The sequence below is a fragment of the Heloderma suspectum genome, chromosome 7 (assembly GCF_057233095.1).
Source record: "Heloderma suspectum isolate Gila_16-S chromosome 7, 16-S_ref, whole genome shotgun sequence".
NCBI classification, from domain to species: Eukaryota; Metazoa; Chordata; class Lepidosauria; order Squamata; family Helodermatidae; genus Heloderma; species Heloderma suspectum.
The window spans coordinates 103,321,372-103,340,446 of NC_139464.1; the positions used below are offsets into that span (position 1 = coordinate 103,321,372).

Genomic DNA, 19,075 nt, shown 5'->3' on the forward strand with positions numbered 1-19,075 from the left:
GCCACTTGGCTTAGGGAATTCTCTCTACCCCCCACCCCCACACACATTTCCAGTCACCATTCTTCTCTTCTTTATTCCACCCAGAACATACCTTTGGGGAATTCTTAAAAAGAATTATCTTCGGTGGGCAAGAGAAGTTTGACTTTATACAAGCAGACAAGAGGGTTGGTTTTTCTCCTTCTCCTCACTCAAGTCTTTGAGAAGAGTGGGTTCACATGGTTGCAGAGGAACAATGCTGTTTCTCTGGGGCTGTTTTGTCAGTTGCCATTATCCAGCAATAGGAAGGGCTGTAGCCCAATGGCAGAGCACATGCTTGGAGTGCAGAAGGTCCCAGGTTTGATCTCCAGCATCCCCAGGTAGGGCTAGGAAAGATTCCTGCCTGAAACCCTGGAGAGCTGCTGCTGCCAGTCAGTGTCAACAATTCTGGGCTAGATGGACCCAGCGTCTGACTCGGTACAAGGCAGCTTCCTATGTTCCTATGAACAGAAAGCTTTAATTAAAAAAATAGGAGGTTTTGGTTTGTTTTTTAAGTGGAGGGGAGATACGTATTGCTAATTTATGCAATCCTATGTATGCCTACTCAGACGTCCCATGATGTTTAATGAGGCTTAACCTCAGGAAAGTGTGCATAGGATTCCAGCATGAGTTACTTTTGCAGGGAGGTTTGCACCTTGATGTTTTGTGGGTTTACTCAGAAATAAGTCCTGAGTTGTGAGCATGGTACTGCAAGCTTAATACAATTCCGTCTGATGAATTGACTACCCTTTCAGCTCAGTCCTATGTATGTTTTGTCCTTCGTGGGTTTGGGGTTTTTTGCATCAACTCTAGCTTCAGTGGTGAGGGAAAGGCACTTAGTTCATGTTCAGAGTTTCTCCATAACTTAGCCCTAGTTCTGAAAACAGACCCATTGGCTGAATCCTGGTGAAGTCTTGGCACAAATGAAGTTATGGGGAGGAAGATACAATGGCAGCTTGTGCATGACAAGGAGGAGGTAGAGAGGAGTTGCACAGAACAAGACATCTGTTTTTATGAAGAGTTGCTGGAGGATGGTAGGATGAGGAGGGATGGTTGCATGGAGGGGAATAGAATTGGTAGGGGGAGAATGTAAGTGCTCAGTAGTGAAAGAAAAGCATTCTGTATATGCTCAGAGGCACTCTCTATTTAAGAACATAAGAAGAGCTGTGCTGCATCAGACCAAGGTCCATCTAGTCCAGCATTCTGTTCACACAGTGGCCAACCAGATGCGCACGGCAAACCCACAAGCAGGACATGAGTGCAATAGCATCTTCCCACCCATGTTCCCCTGCTGCTAACATTGGTGAAATGTAAAGAAATTCTAGTCATTCTAAATTGGAATGCATGTATAGCCTTCAGAAACCTTGCAGTTTTCTTGCCTGGAGGACACCTCTAATGACCTGTGCATTTTCAGACAAATTTACCCAAAAACTATTGGGGAAGGGGTGAATGGAAGGGAAAACAAATCCCTCCCTCCCCCAAATTGGAGAACTTCCCTTCCACATGAACTTCTGCACCTATCCTTCTGAAATATTGCTGGTTTCTTACTCTAGGCTGTCTATAATTTTCAGAACAATGGTCCACAAGGAACATAGGGGGATAAGTATGGCCTCTTTTGGAGGCCTCAAAATGTCAAGGCCACCCTTGCACAAAAACCCTTGTGGCTAGCATTCTGAAATTTGGCAGGCATGATCTCCTCTGATGAGGCAATGAATGCTGAACTGTTTATCCAATTCTTCCAAGGAATTAAAATGTTATTGGCAATTCCCTTTAAAAGAAAATCAAAATATACACCCTGCACCTATTTTTCTGACATTGGGCAGGTGTAATCCCCTCGCAGGGGCTATTATGCCTGAAATTATTATCCAGTTCTGACCAAGAGAAAAAAGTTACAGTTTTTTTCTAATAATTTCCCATGGTAGGCAACAGGAAACATAAAGCCTAATTCTCCCAAACATTGACTCAGGTTTGGTGCTGAGCTGAAGTGGTCCGACTACAAATTGGCCCAAGCAGAAGCAGGATGTTTTCCACAATGCTGAATCAGGATGTGAGTTGAAGTGGGGTGTGGGGTCAGTGCACACTTCTTATTTATGTATATATGTATGTAATCTATACACACATGCAAACATACCGCAAGCACACATCACACACACACATATTAGATGTGCGCTTAGACTATATATATATATGCGCAAATTTGTGTTGTGGGCCTGTGCCCCAGATCTTTTAAGAATCTAGCAACACCCCTGGTGATCACTGTTTCCAAGGGGTTCAACAACATTTACATCTCATACTAGGTCCTGAGCGACACCACTTAGGATTAAATCCAAGGTTGCCTTCCCTCTGGTCGGTTCCATGACCAACTGTTCTAGGGCACAATCATTTAGGGCATCGAGAAATTTAACCTCTTTGTCATGACTGGAACATGCATTTATCCAGTCAATACGGGGGTAATTGAAGTTGGCCATTATTACAACACTTTCTTGTTTGGAGGCCTCCCTCATTTCGTTTCCCACGTCAGGGTCACTCTGAGCATTCTGGTCTGGGGGACGATAGCATGTTCCTAGCACTAAATTAGTTTTGGAGCCTGGTATTGTCACCCACAGTGCTTCTATGGAAGACCCTACACCTTTTAGGTGTTCTAGTCTGCTCGACACTATGCCCTCTTTGACATACAGAGCAACACCTCCCCCAGTACGCCCTTCCCTTTCTTCCTATAGAGTTTGTATCCAGAGATGACCATATCCCACTGGTTCTCTCTGCTCCATCAGGTTTCTGCAATGCCCACTATATCCAGGTTTTCCTTTAACATCAAGCACTCCAGTTCTCCCATTTTGGCTCGGAGGCTTCTAGCATTGGCATAAAAACACCTATACATGCTATCCCTCCCCATATGCCTCCAGGGTGTGCATCTTTTGCTATGGGATGTTGGCTCCTTTGATTGGCTATTACATCGTGTCATATACTCCTGGCCTATTTCCTCCCCTTCTACATTTGGGCAATCAAAAACATTTTAATCTTCATCCCTTTGGGATGATTTAACCTGAACCGGATACTTCCCAGCTCCTGTCAGCTTTCCCCCAGGGTTTAGTTTAAAAGCTGCTCTGCCACCCTTTTTATGTTTAGTGCCAGCAGTCTGGTTCCATTTTGGTTCAAGTGGAGCCCATCCCTCTTGTACAGGCCTAGTTTGTCCAAAAACGTTCCCCAGTGCCTAACAAATCTGAGCCCCTCCTCCCTCCACCAACGTCTCATTCATGCATTGAGACTCCTCAGCTTCGCCTGTCTAGCTGGCCCTGCATGTGGAACAGGTAGCATTTCAGAGAAAGCCATCTTGGTGGTCCTGGATTTCAACCTCCTACCTAGCAACCTAAATTTGGCTTCCAGGACCTCACAACTACATTTCCCCACATCATTGGTACCAACATGGACCACGACCACTGACTCCACCCCAGTACTGTCTACTAGGCTACCTAGATGGCGTGTGATAGCCACAGCCTTTGCACCAGGCAGCCTTTGCACCATGTGGTCTACATGGCCATCACAAACCCAGCTGTTATGTGTCTAATGATCGAATCTCCCACTACCACGAGCCCCCCTCCCACTGGAGGCACATCCTTGGTGCGAGAGATCATTTGTTCGTCTTCCTCAGAATGGGTCCTCCCCTAAGGGATCATTTCCCTCTTCCTCAGAATGACATCCTCCTTCCCTGAGACCTGCATTCTCCATGACAGCAGAGGAGCTCTCACCCTGGGAATGGGACACAGCTAAAAGACCCCTGAAGGTCTCATCCACCAATCTCTCTGGCTCTCTTAGCTTCTCCATGTCTGCAACCTTGGCCTCAAGGGAATGAACTTGTTCCCTGAGAACCAGGAACGCGTTACACCTAGCGCACACCCACGACTTCTGTCCAGGGATTAGATAGTTGTACATGTGGCATTCAATGCAATATACTGGATAGCCCCACCCTCCTGCTGGCGTTCTGCTTTCATAACTAGTTTTTTATTTGGGTGTGTTTTCCATGGAAAACGTAGTTGGGGAAATTATTTAAAGTTACTTACTGTGAGTACAGAGTAGGGAGGAGAGAGTTCCCCACCCTGGCTTCCTTGCTGTGTTGCTAAACTCACACAGTTGCTTAACTAGCTTTTTGCTGAAGCTTTGTCACTAGGGCCGAGACACTTTGTCACTGGGGCTCCTTGTACTTGGAGACCTGGCTCCCCCGCAAGCGTGCCTCCTTATATAGATAGGCCCAACTGCTCCTGCAGTGAATCTAATTGGAGGGCCTTGTTTGAAAAGCTAGGGGGGCTGTGTGAAACCTCCTGATCAGCACTGGCTTTCAATGGCTGAGAATGTAGGTCAGTTGACCCCCTAGGGAATGGTGATTGCTATTTAGGAAGGAGGACTATTAACAATAATGGGAGACCTATTGAGGGGAGATCCTCTATTCAAGGGGTCATTGGAGGGGACAGCAAACAAAGGGTAGGTGATTTGGGAAGGCTGTGGCTTGCAAGGTCTGGATCCTTTTTCTGAGTGCTTTTTTATTTTATTTTATTTTTCTGAGTGCTGGAATATTTTCCTCAGGACTGCAGCAGGGGAGAAAATGGTTACACCCCCTTCCCTCCTTGCTGCACTCCTCATAAGCAGCCTCCCCCATCAGCAGATGCTATTTGCATTTTTTAAGCATGCGCATTAAATCCAAAGATGTATTTAGCATCAGACCTAGTTTGGCCCATAGAAGTTGGCTCACAGGAACCAACTCATTTTCTGGAAGCAGTAAAAACAGCTGTCCTTTGAACAGTGCAATCAACAACAACTTGAATAGGAAACGTGAATTCTTGTTGCTCAGCAAAATAATCTTCTGTATTCCAACACTGGCATTTTAAAAATAAGCCACCTTGGGAAGACTGCAGTCTTGAATGGTGGCCAAGAAATGCAATCCATCTATCCATCCATCCATCCATCCATCCATCAACATACCAAAAATAAAGTGCATACATCTGAATATTAAAAGCTACAACGTGATCTTGTCAAAAGTGCAATGGTCACGATCTAATTTTCAACAGAGTAATGGAATCTTTCAAATTAAAAAGGTGCTGAATTGTTAGCTTGGGTGTATAATTTTGCTTTGGGATGAGGAAACATGGATGCCTTCCATTGTTTTTATTTTCTAGACTGGAGAAACATTTCATTATCCTGGCAACCCATGCCTCCACTATACCTGTACCACAAAAGGCTTTACAACAAAAGTGGAAGAATGTGTTGGGCAAAAGTCGTGTGTCAATGTATGTTACAAAAACAGGCTTAGAAGTCTATATATGACAAGTAGCCAGGGACCATACAGCATTCGCAAGGCTGTTAGCTACAAGGAAACCTCTTAGAGATGAAGGAAAGATGAGTCTTTCCTTTCCCTCCAAAGTGCTGGGAGGCGGGGGCAGAAGGGACTTGGGAGTCAAGGCAGCTCTTAAGAGGGAGAGTGATTTATGCTCAGAGATAGTATGCCAACTGCATGCAGCAGACATGAATAGTTAAGTGTGTAGTCCAAGCTTCCATTCTTTTAGAATGGTCTTAATTCTCAGTCTACGTAATAAACATTGAGATATGACTGTTACTTAAGGAGGACACTACCAACTCCAAGACTTTGGAGTTCACAAGCTTTTGTTTTGGATCAATGTCTATGTAGGTCAGAAATGCCCAATTAATTTCATACTGATGGCCACTTCTATGGGTTTTATTAACGCAAGAGGTCCACTCTCATGGAAAAGTATTTTTTGTTACAATTGTAACTCAGTGTGTTCTTTTTCACTGATTGTGTGTTAACTCTTTAACACTATTTTTCCTCTCTGTACTCCATTGTCTGTTCTCTGTTCTCTCTGAACAACTACAGGTCTCTCTCAATCATCTTTGAGTTAACACTCCCTTCTACTCTCTCTCCACTCCATTCCCCTATTCCATAAAAAGTTGTGGACAGGGCCACACACAACAGATATTCTCAATTCCCCTGGGATGGTAAAAATAGCTAAGGAGGGAAGGGGTGCAATCAGCTTGTGGGCTGAATTTCAAGCAAGCCTGATGTATATAGTACAACTGCACTTTTCTTCGTTTTTATGTTAAAAACAGGAATCCAGAGTACATCATCAAAACAAATGCTGCTATGACTGTATGGATATGTTTTCCATTTGACACAGAGTATATAGAATATGCTTATATTTTTATGTTTGTATTTATTGTTAACTTGATAAAGTGAAAGTCCACTTACAAAGTGTTTTAACGAGGAGACTAGACCCAACTAATTAGGCTGAGGATGCTTCCAGGAGAGGCTTTTACAGTGCACTTGCCCTGCCTCATTCACGGAACTTTACAGGTCGTCTCGACGTTGTCATCTTCAGTTTGTAGCCCTCTGATGTTTTCCCATCGCATCTTCCCTCTTTTTTCTTACCAGAAAAAAATCAATTAAGGAGGAAAAGATGAAATAGCTTCACAATGCCTTTGATCGGTAGTGCTTCATCTGGAACCACCCAGAGTTTCCACAAAGATGAAATAAAAAGATGAATGAAGAACAATGGAAAATTGAAAATAGGACAGGGGATCCTAGTCAGTCCAGGATTATGATTGTGCATGTACGTCTTAGTCTATGTATATGTTTACGTAGACTAAGACATGCCAAAATAAGGAACGCAAATGGCGGCGGCCGTGGCCGCCGCCATTTGCGTAAGCGCGTTTTTGTTTTGGTTTTTAAGTCAGCCGTGATAGGCTACGTAAACATTTACGTAGCCTATCACGGCTGACTGCAGGGACGCAAATGGCAGCGGCTACGGCCGCCACCATTTGCGTCCCTGCTAGCCAGTGGCCGGATATCCGGCCGCTGGCGGAGCCGGCCGGCGGCTCCGCAGAATCTCTGCGGAGCACAGCCGGCCGGCCAGGATTCTGGGGGGGGAGGGACAGAGCACCTCCCCCCGGGCGAGGATTCCGGGGGGAGGGACGGAACGCCTCTCCCCAACCATAAACATAATCCGCGAAAGGTAAGTGTCTTTCGTACATCCCTACTTTATGGGCTTTCTTCACATGGAGCTTTTATCCTGCAATTGAGACTGTACCTTCACGGAGGTTTGCGGGCTCTTTACATGATGCTGTGACCCTCCAGGGCATCCCTGCACTAAATGCCCTTTGTTCCATTTCTTTATATATGTTTGTTTGTTTGTTTATTTTATCTTTATAAATGAAATATACAATACCAAACATACCAACAACCTGATCAATACTAGAATTTCCCAACAATACAATATTCTGATGAGGACACCATAAGAACAAAAAGAGAAGGAAAAAGAAAGGGAAAAAAGGAAAAAAGGCAAAGGGAGGAGGAAAGGAGGTGAAGAAAAGGGAAAAAGATTCTTTCCCCTTCCCCCCGCTCTCCTTCCCCCTTAAAGAATTAAATTTAAACTCCAATACCCTCCAGCCTCTGATGCCATTCTATTTTACAAACTATATCTATAACCTTAACAATCTTACAGTTTAATAAACAACCTTACATTTCAATATCATATCACCAATCTTATATCCAAGAAACAGGTCTACAGTTCATTCCCAGTAGCCTAGATTACTACTACTACTACTACTACTTCTACTACTACTACTTTTTAAAAAAGGAATATAGTGTTATATAATAATAAAACTTAAAATAAACCTTCAACAGTCAGTAATATATTTTATATTTCATACTAGATATATAAGTACACATTGTACCCCAAACAATTAATTTAAGTACAGCATACCATATCATAGAATCATAGAATGGTAGGGTTGGAAGGGGCCTACAAGGCCATCGAGTCCAACCCCCTGCTCAATGCAGGAATCCAAGTCAGAGCATCCCCGACAGATGGCTGTCCAGCCTCGTCTTGAAGGCCTTCAGTATGGGAGAGCCCGCTACCTCCCTAAGTCATTGGTTCCATTGTTGTATTGCTCTAACAGTCAGGAAGTTTCTCCTGATGTTCAGCCAGAATCTGGCTTCCTGTCACTTGAGCCCATTATTCCGTGTCCTGCACTCTGGGATGATCGAGAAGAGATGCTGGCCTTCCTCTCTGTGACAACTTTTCGAGTACTTGAAGAGCGCTATCACATCTCCCCTCAGTCTTCTCTTCTCAAGGCTAAACATGCCCAGTTCTTTCAGGCTGTCCTCATAGGGCTTTGTTTCCAGTCCCCTGATCATCTTTGTTGCCCTCCGCTGAACCCTCTCCAGTTTGTCTGCATCCTTCTTCAAGTGTGGTGCCCAGAACTGGACACAGTACTCCAGATGAGGCCTAACCAGTGCTGAATAGAGGGGAACTAGTACTTCCCGGGATTTGGAAGCTATGCTTCTATTAATGCAGCCCAAAAGAGCATTTGCCTTTTTTGCAGCCATATCACATTGTTGGCTCATATTCCGCTTGTGATCGACAACAATTCCAAGATCCTTCTCACTTGTAGTGTTGTTGAGCCACATATTCTCCATCTTGTAACTGTGCCTTTGGTTTCTTTTTCCTAGGTGCAGAACTTGGCATTTATCCCTATTAAATGTCATTCTGTTGTTTTCTGCCCAGCGCTCCAGTCTATCCAGATTTATTTATTTATTTATTTTATTGCATTTATATCCCGCCTTTTTTCCCCTTGCAAGGAACCCAAGGCAGCTTACATTATCCTCCTCTCCGTTTTATCCTCACAACAACAACCCTGTGAGGTAGGTTGGGCTGAGAGTCTGTGACTGGCCCAAAGTCACCCAGTGAGCTTCCATGGCCAAGTGGGGACTAGAACCTGGATCTCCCGGCTCCCAGTCCGTCACTCTCACCACTACACTACACTGTTTCTGTCTTCCAAAGTATTAGCAATCCCGCCCAATTTTGTGTCATCTGCAAATTTGATCAGATTCCCTGCACCTCCTCCTCCAAGTCATTAATAAAAAATGTTGAAGAGCACTGGGCCCAGGACTGAGCCCTGCGGTACCCCGCTCGTTACCTCTCCCCAGTTTGAGAAGGTCCCATTGATAAGCACTCTTTGAGTCCGATTCTGTAGCCAACTGTGGATCCACCAGATCATTGTTTCAACTAGCCCACTTTGAGCTAGGGTTGGCGGAGAATTTCTCCCCGAAACTTTGGGGGGCCGAGCGCCAACGTGTTCGGCCCCCCGAACAAGTTTCGGGGAGAAATCCTCCGAACCCCCCCCCGCACCCCGCACCCCCCCCCCCGGGACGGGACTTACCTTCGCCGAATGTCCCTCCCGGCGGCGGGTCCGGCTGGCGGTTCGGCGGGTGGTCTTTTGACCGGCTGCCGCCACCGCCATTGCAATAAAAGAAAAGAAAAAAACGCCCCCTGATAGGCTACGTAACGATTAACGTATTTGCGTTGCCCTTATTTTCGCCGTAGTCTACGTAAACATTTACGTAGACTACAGCGACTAAATAAGGAACGCGAATGGCGGCTCCCTATGGGGGCCGCTATTAGCGTACGCGCTTTTTTTTTTTTAAGTCACCCGTTATAGGCTACGTGACGATTGACGTAGCCTATCACGGCTGACTTTGCAGATCTAGCCGTGATAGGCTACGTGAATCGTCACGTAGCCTATCAGGGGGCGTTTAAAAAAAAAAAAAAAACTTTAGCGTTCGCGGCCGGGCGAGGCGGGAAGCCTCCTCCCCGGTCTGAATTTCGGCCGGGGCGAGGCGGGAAGCCTCCCCCCCCGGCCTGAACTTCACGGGGGAACCAGCAAAGCGCCTCCCCCCCACCGCGAACGTCCTTCGAGGACAGGTAAGGGACTTTCGTCCACCCCTACTTTGAGCTAGTTTGCTCATCAGGATATCAAGGGGCACTTTGTCGAAAGCTTTACTGAAGTCGAGGTATATTATGTCTACAGCGTTTCCACGGTCCACAAGGGAGGTGACTTGATCAAAAAATGAGATCAGATTTGTCTGGCAGGATTTGTTCTTGACAAAGAACATATCTATTTTGAAATAAAAAATATAAAGAAAAGCAAGAAAAAACAAAAGATGAAAGAGAATAAACGAAAATATATATTATCTTTTATCTTCTGACCTAGCCTGGATCATGTAGACTAAACACAAACAGTTAACAAAGCTTGTTTAAAGATTCCAGTTCATGGGGTTGTAACAGGAATCTCACGCATTTTTACATTCAACCATGCCTCCACCATTTCATGATTTATAAACTTCTTCATCTGACTTTCAGACACAATACGAAGTGTAGCAGGATATTTGAAGTAATATTGTAAGTTCATTTGTTTTGCCATATTTTTTGCTTTGATAAATTGCCTTCTTTTATTCGCCACCTCTTTGATGTAATCTGGAAATAACATAACTTTATCTTGTTTCCAGGAAAGGCTTCCACTCTCTTGCCAAACGCAGGATATAATTCTTTGTGGAGACTTTTGCAAATTGGACTATGATGGCATAGTCAGTCCCTTTTGCATCTGGCACATGAAATGCCTGCTCAATATCAAGTAAATAATCAGATGGGATAGGGAGTATCTCATGCAAAAGTTTATCCACAAAATAGGTAATTTTACAACATTAGACAGATTTTTAATCCCAATAATACGTACATTGGATCATCTCGTGAAGGCCTCCAGTTGAGAAATTCTGTCAGAGGTATTTTTAAAACACATTTGTGTTGAAGTTTCATTTGCTGCTACTTGGTCTTCTAGCTCGTTAGTTCTCATCTCCATTTTTTGCCATGACACATTAATTAAATCGACGGCTCCTTGCAAGGCAATGATGGAATTTTGGATTAAATCCAGCCTTTTGGCTTGCTCCGTAAATTGCGAAGATAAAGTCTTTATCAGAGTAACTAATTCCCCAATATCTTCTGTTTTTGAGACTTTTGACACAGGAGGTACAGGGGGAGTTGGCAGTGAAGCCATCCCCTTTCTTCTCCTCGGTGCATTCATGTTTCTCTCAAACAGATCTTACAGGTCCTCAGATGTTCTCAGATGTTGTTAAAGTTCTTAAATCATCCCACAGGAGTTGTTGATATTTCTTGAAGCATATATTGCTATGGAACACGTCAGCCCTATTTTCTCCTATGAAATAGGAGTCTCATCACAGCTTTTTGTGTTGGTAAAGCTCTGGGGAGATAATCCTGGAATCCAGCCCCTCCCCCCACTGTCTCGAGGGGGGTACTTTTCTCCAAGCTGTTGTCCAGATTCCGCCTTCCCTCCCTTTAATTCCAGGGGGAGATGAAAAGATTTTTCAACCTTTTAAAAAGCTGTTTGAGAAAGCTCCCTCGGGAGAACCCGTGGGAAGCTGCCAGAGCGACATCGGTTCCAACCAGAAGTTTGCCCTTTGTTCCGTTTCAAATAGATCGGAGATAATGAGCTATCAAATTACCCAGTTGTGTTCCACTTCAGTTTCTTCTATGAAAAAACTTAAAGCGGCAAGAAGAGGAGTGAGATCAAGGAAAGATAATGGAAGACTCAGATAGGGGGAGAAGGGGGGAAGGAAGTGCGTGTAAAGGGAGTCAGTTGTGATCCTGCATTTAAACGGAAGCAGAAAGCCCCATTTTAAATGCAGGATTTTAGGCTGGTGTAGAGATGCCCATGGATTTAAATGTAGCCCTGTTTGGCTTAGCTTTATGTTTTGTTTTTGTTTTATAAGTTTGGTTTTGCTTGTTAGTCTCTTTGGGCATGAAAGGTAGGCTATAAATTCTCTTACAAAACAAAACACCAGAAGTTTGCAGCAGCAGAATAATAGCCTAGTTCTTTATTTATGCTCTTTCACATTGTTCGGTGCTTCGTTTGGTGTTGCTACTAGACTGTAGACCAGTTCCTATGAAGATGGAAGTAGATGCCAATGACTGTAAAGGCTACATCTTGATGGCAATGTGTACTGGTGAATGCAAAAAGTAATCACGCAAGTCGATTTAGATATTTCTTCATCTATCTGTCTATCTATCAATCTGTCATCATCCATCTAGAATAAGGCCCATATGTGCTTTGAACAGGGCAATGGGAGATCAGCTTTCCCCAATCTGGTGTCCTCCAGCTGTTTTGTGCTACAGTTCCCATCAGCTCCAGTGATCTGGAAGTTGGAATTAAAACTTCTGGAGGACACCATGTTGGGGAAGGCTGGGGTAGATTGTTGGAAATTATGTGGCTTGTTATTGTGTAGGGAGAATTTCCATCCATTCAACTGCACACAATTCCCTTGATCCAGCATGAGAAATGCACCCAGCTATGACGCATGTGGATCACAGTGCGCCACTAAAACCCACTGAACCAAATGGCTGCTTCTGTTTCTAAGGATGCGTATCCCCATTCGGGGTCACAAGCTGTATGCAGCACGTACAGCTAGAACTGGAGTGGAGGCAGTCCTTTTAATCTTGGCAGCTGTGATTTTAAGGTGTCCCCCTTCTCCTGAGCTGCGATGTACATAAATGCTGTCAAAAGTACAAAATGCCTTCTTCCTTCCAGGTTTGAACCTTCAGCACTGGGTTCTGTTTAATTTAAAATAACTCTATCTTGAGTCCACCACATTTTTCTTTCCTATTTTATCTCCACTTAAGGAATGGCAAAGTTGACCGTCAAATGCTGAATAAGTGTTTTTGCTGCATGGCAACAGATCACGTCTACAAAAATATACCCATTTTCTGCTCTGAAGGAGGATTATAAACCTATCAGTATCAACACACTGTTGCCTGTAGCTGCCAGGCTTGTGAAGAGTCCTAATGCAATCGTTTTTAAAATGGCTTCCCCCACCCTCCTCTAAAATGTCTCTAAAAATGTGGCTTTGAGAATTCACTCTGTTACCACTGCTAATTTAAGTCATCATTTAATTCTAAGAAAAATCCACAATATATGCTTTGCACTACCTTCACAACACAAATCAAAACATGACAATACTATTTTGAAATGGCTGTTCCCAGTTGTGTTTTATCATCACTGTGTTACTTCCAGAACTAAACAAATATGTACTATACAATCTTTCCTTTGTTGTACCCTGTCTCCTGACTGACTTACCCTGTTACTGTGATTTAGTTTTTGGCAGGATGGAGGCTGTGATCCTAAAACTACTTTCTCCTGACTTCTCACCTGAAGAGTCCTGTTCCTGTTTACAGCAGGAGTTGGTGATGAGTTGTCATATCCTGGCCAGGTTTTGGTGTACTTTAGACTCTCTTGTGACAGAAAAATTGTTCTCACATCTGCCACATGGTATTGTCTGTAGTCTTATCTCTATATGGTAACAGAGAACCACATATTAAGTAGCTCCTTACGGTGCAGCTGCTGTTTGGAACAATCACCACTTGGAGGAAGTTTCAAATGGCTTCTATGGGGAGGCCTCACATGTAAATAGCCTTCCATGTCTTTTATGTATGGCTACAGTTCCTTAGGAAGTAAGAATGAAGTACAAGGGCAAAGGTGATGGTGGCAACACATACATTTTTTAGCTTTCCTCAACTTGGTCCCAAAGGGTGAGGCAGTCTCCTGGGTGTTATGGAACATTAACAGTGGAATCACGAGATCTTTACTCCTTTTATATTTTGATTCTGCTTAATGAAAACAGCAACTAACACATTGTTACCCCTACCCATCAGGGAAATACAGGAGGCTATGTGGTACCACCAGCACCCCACCCCTTCTGGGTTTTTAGAATTGAGGAAAGAACAGGTTGGATCCAGGTTTAGGCATGTGCACCTGGGCTGATGGAAGTGGACTTCCCCACCCCCTCCTCCCCACAGCAGCTGCTCCAGGCCCCTGAAAATGCTAAGGATTGGGGTGGACACCCTACTGAATGCGGTGCAGAGGAAAGCAGAGAAGCCCTGAAAATCAGATGGAGCTCCACTCACAGAAGGTGCCTCTGCCCGATTTTGGGGGATCCTCCCTCCTTACTCCATAGCCTACCTCATTCAAGCAGACCCTCCCTTGACCCTCCTATGTAGCATTTTCAGGAGCTTGGATGGGCTGCTGTCCCTTCCTCCCTACATCAAAGCCCACTTTCATCACCCCATTTGCACAATGAGACAAATTTATCACAATACATGATTTAAGAAATATGGCAATATGCAAAGGGCATGTTCTTAGGAAGAATATTGGGAAGGCTGTAGTTGTGACAATATTAAAATACTGAAGTAATGATCTAGTGGGGGAAAATGTGAACTGAATTCTTTCAGGAGTTTGAATCCATCCTGAAGTAAATGGACTGGGAAGGCACTCACCCAACCTATATAGGGCATTCATGTATAGGAATACATGAATGCCCTATATTCATGTAGGGCATTCATGTATTCCTTTTAGGATGGGTAGGACCAACAGCATCCCCCTGCCCACAATCCTGTTTCTAATCCACCAGGCACCAATCCATCCCATCAGCAAGAATTTAACTCATCCCTAATAACAGACTGATTCCCATACATCTTTGTTTTGGATCCATGCTGTTGTTGTTCAGTCATTCAGTCGTATCCGACTCTTCGTGACCCCATGGACCATAGCACCCCAGGCCTTCCTGTCCTCCGCTCTCTCCCAGAGTGTGCTCAAGTTAATATTCATTGCATCAGTGATGCTATCTAGCCATCTCATCCTCTGCCGTCCCCTTCTCCTTTTGCCTTCAATCTTTCCCAGCATCAGGGTCTTTTCCAGGGAGTTTTCACTTTGCATTAGGTGGCCAAAATATTTGAGCTTCAGCTTCAGTATCTGTCCTTCCAATGAGCACTCAGGGTTGATTTCCTTTAGGATGGACTGATTTGACCTCCTTGCAGTCCAGGGGACTTGTAAGAGTCTTCTCCAGCACCACATTTTGAAAGCATCAATTCTTCGGCGCTCAGCCTTCCTTATAGTCCAGCTCTCACAGCCATACGTTGCTACTGGGAAAACCATAGCTCTGATTCTACGAACCTTTGTCGGCAAGATGAGGTCTCTGTTTACTATGCTGTCTATGTTTGCCATAGCTTTCCTCCCAAGCAGCAAGCGTCTTTTAATTTCATGGCTACAGTCACTGTCTGCAGTGATCTTGGAGCCCAAGAAAATAAAATCTGTCACTGCTTCCATTTCTTCCCCTTCTATATGACAGGAAGTGATGCGGCCAGATGCCATGATCTTAGTTTTTTTAATGTTGAGTTTCAAACTAGCTTTTGCACTCTCCACTTTCACCCTCAACAAGAGGCTCTTGAGATCCTCTTCGCTTTCTGCCATTAGGGTGGTATCGTCTGCGTATCTGAGGTTGTTGATAATTCTCCCAGCAATCTTAATTCCGACCTGTGATTCATCCAACCCGGCGATTCTCATGATGTACTCTGCATATAAATTAAATAAGCAGGGCAACAATATACAGCCTTGTCGTACTCCTTTCCCGATTTTGAACCACTCGGTTGTTCCATGTCTGGTTCTTACCATTGCTTCTTGACCTTCGTACAGGTTTCTCAGGAGGAAGGTAAGGTGGTCTGGTACTCCCATCTCTTTCAGAATTTGCCACAGCTTGTTGTGATCCACACAATCAAAGACTTTAGCGTAGTCAATGAAGCAGAAATAGACGTTTTTCTGGAATTCCCTTGCTTTCTCCATGATCCAGCGAATGTTGGCGATTTGATCTCTAGTTCCTCTGCCTCTTCGAAAACCAGCTTGTATTTCCAGTAGTTCTCGGATCACGTGCTGCTGAAGCCTAGCTTGTAGGATTTTGAGCATCACCTTGCTGGCATGTGAAATAAGCGCAATTGGACGGTAGTTTGAACACTCTTTGGCATTGCCCTTCTTTGGAATTGGAATGTAAACTGACCTTTTCCAGTCTTGTGGCCACTGTTGAATGTTCCAAATTTGTTGGCATATTGAGTGCAGCACTTTAACAGCATCATCTTTTAGGATTTTAAATTGCTCAGCTGGAATACTGTCATCTCCGCTAGCTTTATTGTTAGTAATGCTTCCTAAGGCCCACTTGACTTCACTCTCGAGGATGTCCAGCTCAAGTTCAGTGATCATACTATCATGGCTATCAGGGACATTAAGATCTTTCCTGTATAGTTCTTCTGTGTATTCTTTTCACCTCTTCGTAATCTCATCTGCTTCTGTTAGGTCCCTGGCTTCTTTGTCCTTTATCATGCCCGTCTTTGCACAAAACGTTCCCTTGAGATCTCCAATTTTCTTGAAAAGATCTCTAGTCTTTCCCATTCTATTGTTTTCCTCGATTTCTTTGCATTGTTCATTTAAGAAGGCCTTCTTGTCTCTCCTTGCTATTCTCTGGAACTGTGCATTCAGTTGGGTATATCTTCCCCTTTCTCCCTCGCTTTTCGCTTCCCTTCTTTCCTCAGCTACTTGTAAAGCCTCATCAGACAGCCACTTTGCTTTCTTGCATTTCTTTTTCTTGGGGATGGATTGAGTTCCTGCCTCCTGAACAATGTTACGGGCCTCCGTCCATAGTTCCTCAGGCTCTCTATCAGGTCTAATCCCTGAAATCTATTCCTCACCTCCACTGTATATTCATAAGGGATATGATTTTGGTCATACCTGAATGGTCTAGTGGTTTTCCCTACGTTCTTCAATTTAAGCTGAAATTTTGCAAGAAATCAAAAGACGTCAGATACAGTATATGAAGATTTTTCTTCAAAAGGCTCATAAACAGACAAACTATTAAAACAGGAGTTTTAAGAACTTCCTAGCCAGCAGTCAGCTATAGAAATAGGATCCTGAGGAAAAAAGGAAGTCTGGAATCTTATGCCTGGGATTGTGCTAGATTGCAGGTTGCAAAAGTGTTCACTTTAATGTTCTACTACAGTTTCCAGATGGATGGGTGCTAGACTGCTGCACACTCATAGCATGCAATGAAGATGCTGCAGATGACAGAAAATGCAATTTTAGTTGGTGATTATGTAGGTTACTTAGTATATAAATGCATACAAATTAAAAAAATGTAAAGAGAACCTATACTTTAGTTAAAATACTGTATAAAATCCTGCTATACGAAGTGAAGAAAAAAATTAACCTACTTGAAGAAAAATCTTATCACCCAGATTGGCAAACCATCCTCGAATTTCCTGCGTAGAATATCAGTATCTCAAAACATTTTCAATGTCATTAAAATATTAGGGAAAAAATGAAGTTGTCATTATAGGAACAAGATCAAGTTAATAACAATGACTTTTTATTGCTCCATTTAGTACAGTCTGTGCTTTGCCCTATTTAAACTGCCAATGTATAAAACAAAACACTATCAAACCTAACCGGTCTGCTCTCTCCTGGTTGTTTTATGATTTAGTTTTCTTGGCTGGCATGTTTGTTTCTTTGCATCATTATAGACATTTCTGTAAATACAGGTTAAAAAACTTCTGCACCCAAGTATGCTGAATTCAGAAGGTCAAGGAAGTATCCAGAGGGAAGGGAGAGACAAACCAAGGAAGTCCTATTAGGGGCTCCACCATGCAGGAAAACGTCACAAATTTGGGGGGGTGGGGGAGGAGGGAGTTGCTTCCATGAAATTACAGAAGACACTGTCTCCTGTGAGCTGCATTCAAGACGATCAGCACTCCACCACCAGTACTTTTGTTTTAATGGACTTTCACAGGGAATGTGAATACTGTAGAACAAAATAAAAGTTGCCTTTACCCCACACAAAAAGTGGTAATAGTTATGACTTTCACAGAAGTGCCCACTGTACGTATCTATTGTGCTGCTGTTTCATAAATGTTGCAACCACCATTACAACCTCCCTTAAGGGCCACTCTGGATCCCAATACATGTGTGTGGGGTGGGTTTTTAATTCCATACCTTTCTCTTTAAAATAGGGGAGGCCATAAGAGGCAACATTTCCATTCCACAGCACATACGGCCATGCAAATGTGGCCTGATCGATATCACTGGGCACCAGGCAGCCCTGGCTTGTCAACAGTAGTATGAATGCACTGGACCATTTTTGGTGACTTTCCTGAGAAAGATGCTTCTAAATTATTGAAGAATGGTTGAGGCATTGGTCCTGTCCATACCTCATGAGCTGAACATTGCTTCTAATTTCTACTCAGTCATGAATGCAGTATTTAGCCTCCTGCCAGCTATTCTCCCAAATAGCACCGAGATGTTTGCCATGCCTGTGCTGCCAAAACCTTTTCCCCCCTCGCACCCATAAACTTTGCAGGACTATCTGCATAGATCAGAGCCACCATGTTGCAAAACTCTACACTGGAGCAGACCTAGTAGCCACAAGGGAGACACAGAGATTCAGAATACAGCCAGCCCTAATCCACACAGGGAGTATCCAGCATTATGCCAGAGAAAGGAATCAATCACAAGAGAGAGACTATTTCTGGCAGCATGCCTATGGCAGATGTAGTGCGAGTTTCGTCCTTTAGTCATAAACTAAATTTTAAATGTATGATCTGAGAATGAATTCATCATTATTTTGCAGCACTTTCAATAAAAAACACCATTTACTAACCGGTACTGTCTTCATCCTCACAACCAGCTTGTGAGGAAGGCAGACCAGTATCATTCCCATTTTACAGATGGGCAAACTCAGAATGAAACACGTTTTGCTCATCTAGCGAGGTCATGGCTGAACAGAGACGCGAAGCCAGGTCTCCCAGCTAAAGACCACCTCTGGCACATTGCTAAGCAACACCTACCTCAGTATGCAATGGACACAGGAACCCAGGCTTCTATTACTCAGGATTCTTTAATGTTTTATCACCTAAATATGTAGGTCACTGAAAAATAGCTTCTGCAAAAGGTAGCGTCCTCTTACCCAGCAGTTGTAAGGTTTGAAAGCCATTTTCCATCTAGTTTTACAAATCAAGTTGAGAGACTCTATACCAGTGCTACACAGTCCTGGTCACTCTGTGGTCTATCATGGAGAGGCTTTCAAAGCAATTTCTGGAGGCCACCACGCAGAAACCAGAATGCCTGAAGCGGCAGTCAAGCAGTCATTCTGGAATCATAACAAGCCTTTATCACATCACCCAAAACACCTTGGGTTGGATCCAGGCATAGTTCTGCTCACAGATGTTGTCTCTGCCTGATTTTCAAAGAACCACCCCCACACTGCAGCTCACCCCATTAGCAGAGTTCCCAGCCCTCTCTGTAGCATTTTCAGGGGCTGCTATAGGGAAAGGGG

The 19,075-nt window shown here is 43.8% G+C and overlaps 1 protein-coding gene across 1 annotated transcript in view; it reads left to right on the plus strand.

Moving 5' to 3' along the window:
* Positions 1-12,714, plus strand: part of MUC19 (mucin 19, oligomeric) — an 83,688-nt gene extending 70,974 nt beyond the window's left edge. The window contains 4 exon segments of the mRNA XM_084811908.1: positions 5,184-5,294; positions 6,130-6,169; positions 11,801-11,891; positions 12,552-12,714. Of these exon segments, the coding sequence (XP_084668034.1) occupies positions 5,184-5,294; positions 6,130-6,169; positions 11,801-11,891; positions 12,552-12,714 (405 nt within the window).
* The last annotated feature ends 6,361 nt before the right edge of the window (positions 12,715-19,075 follow it).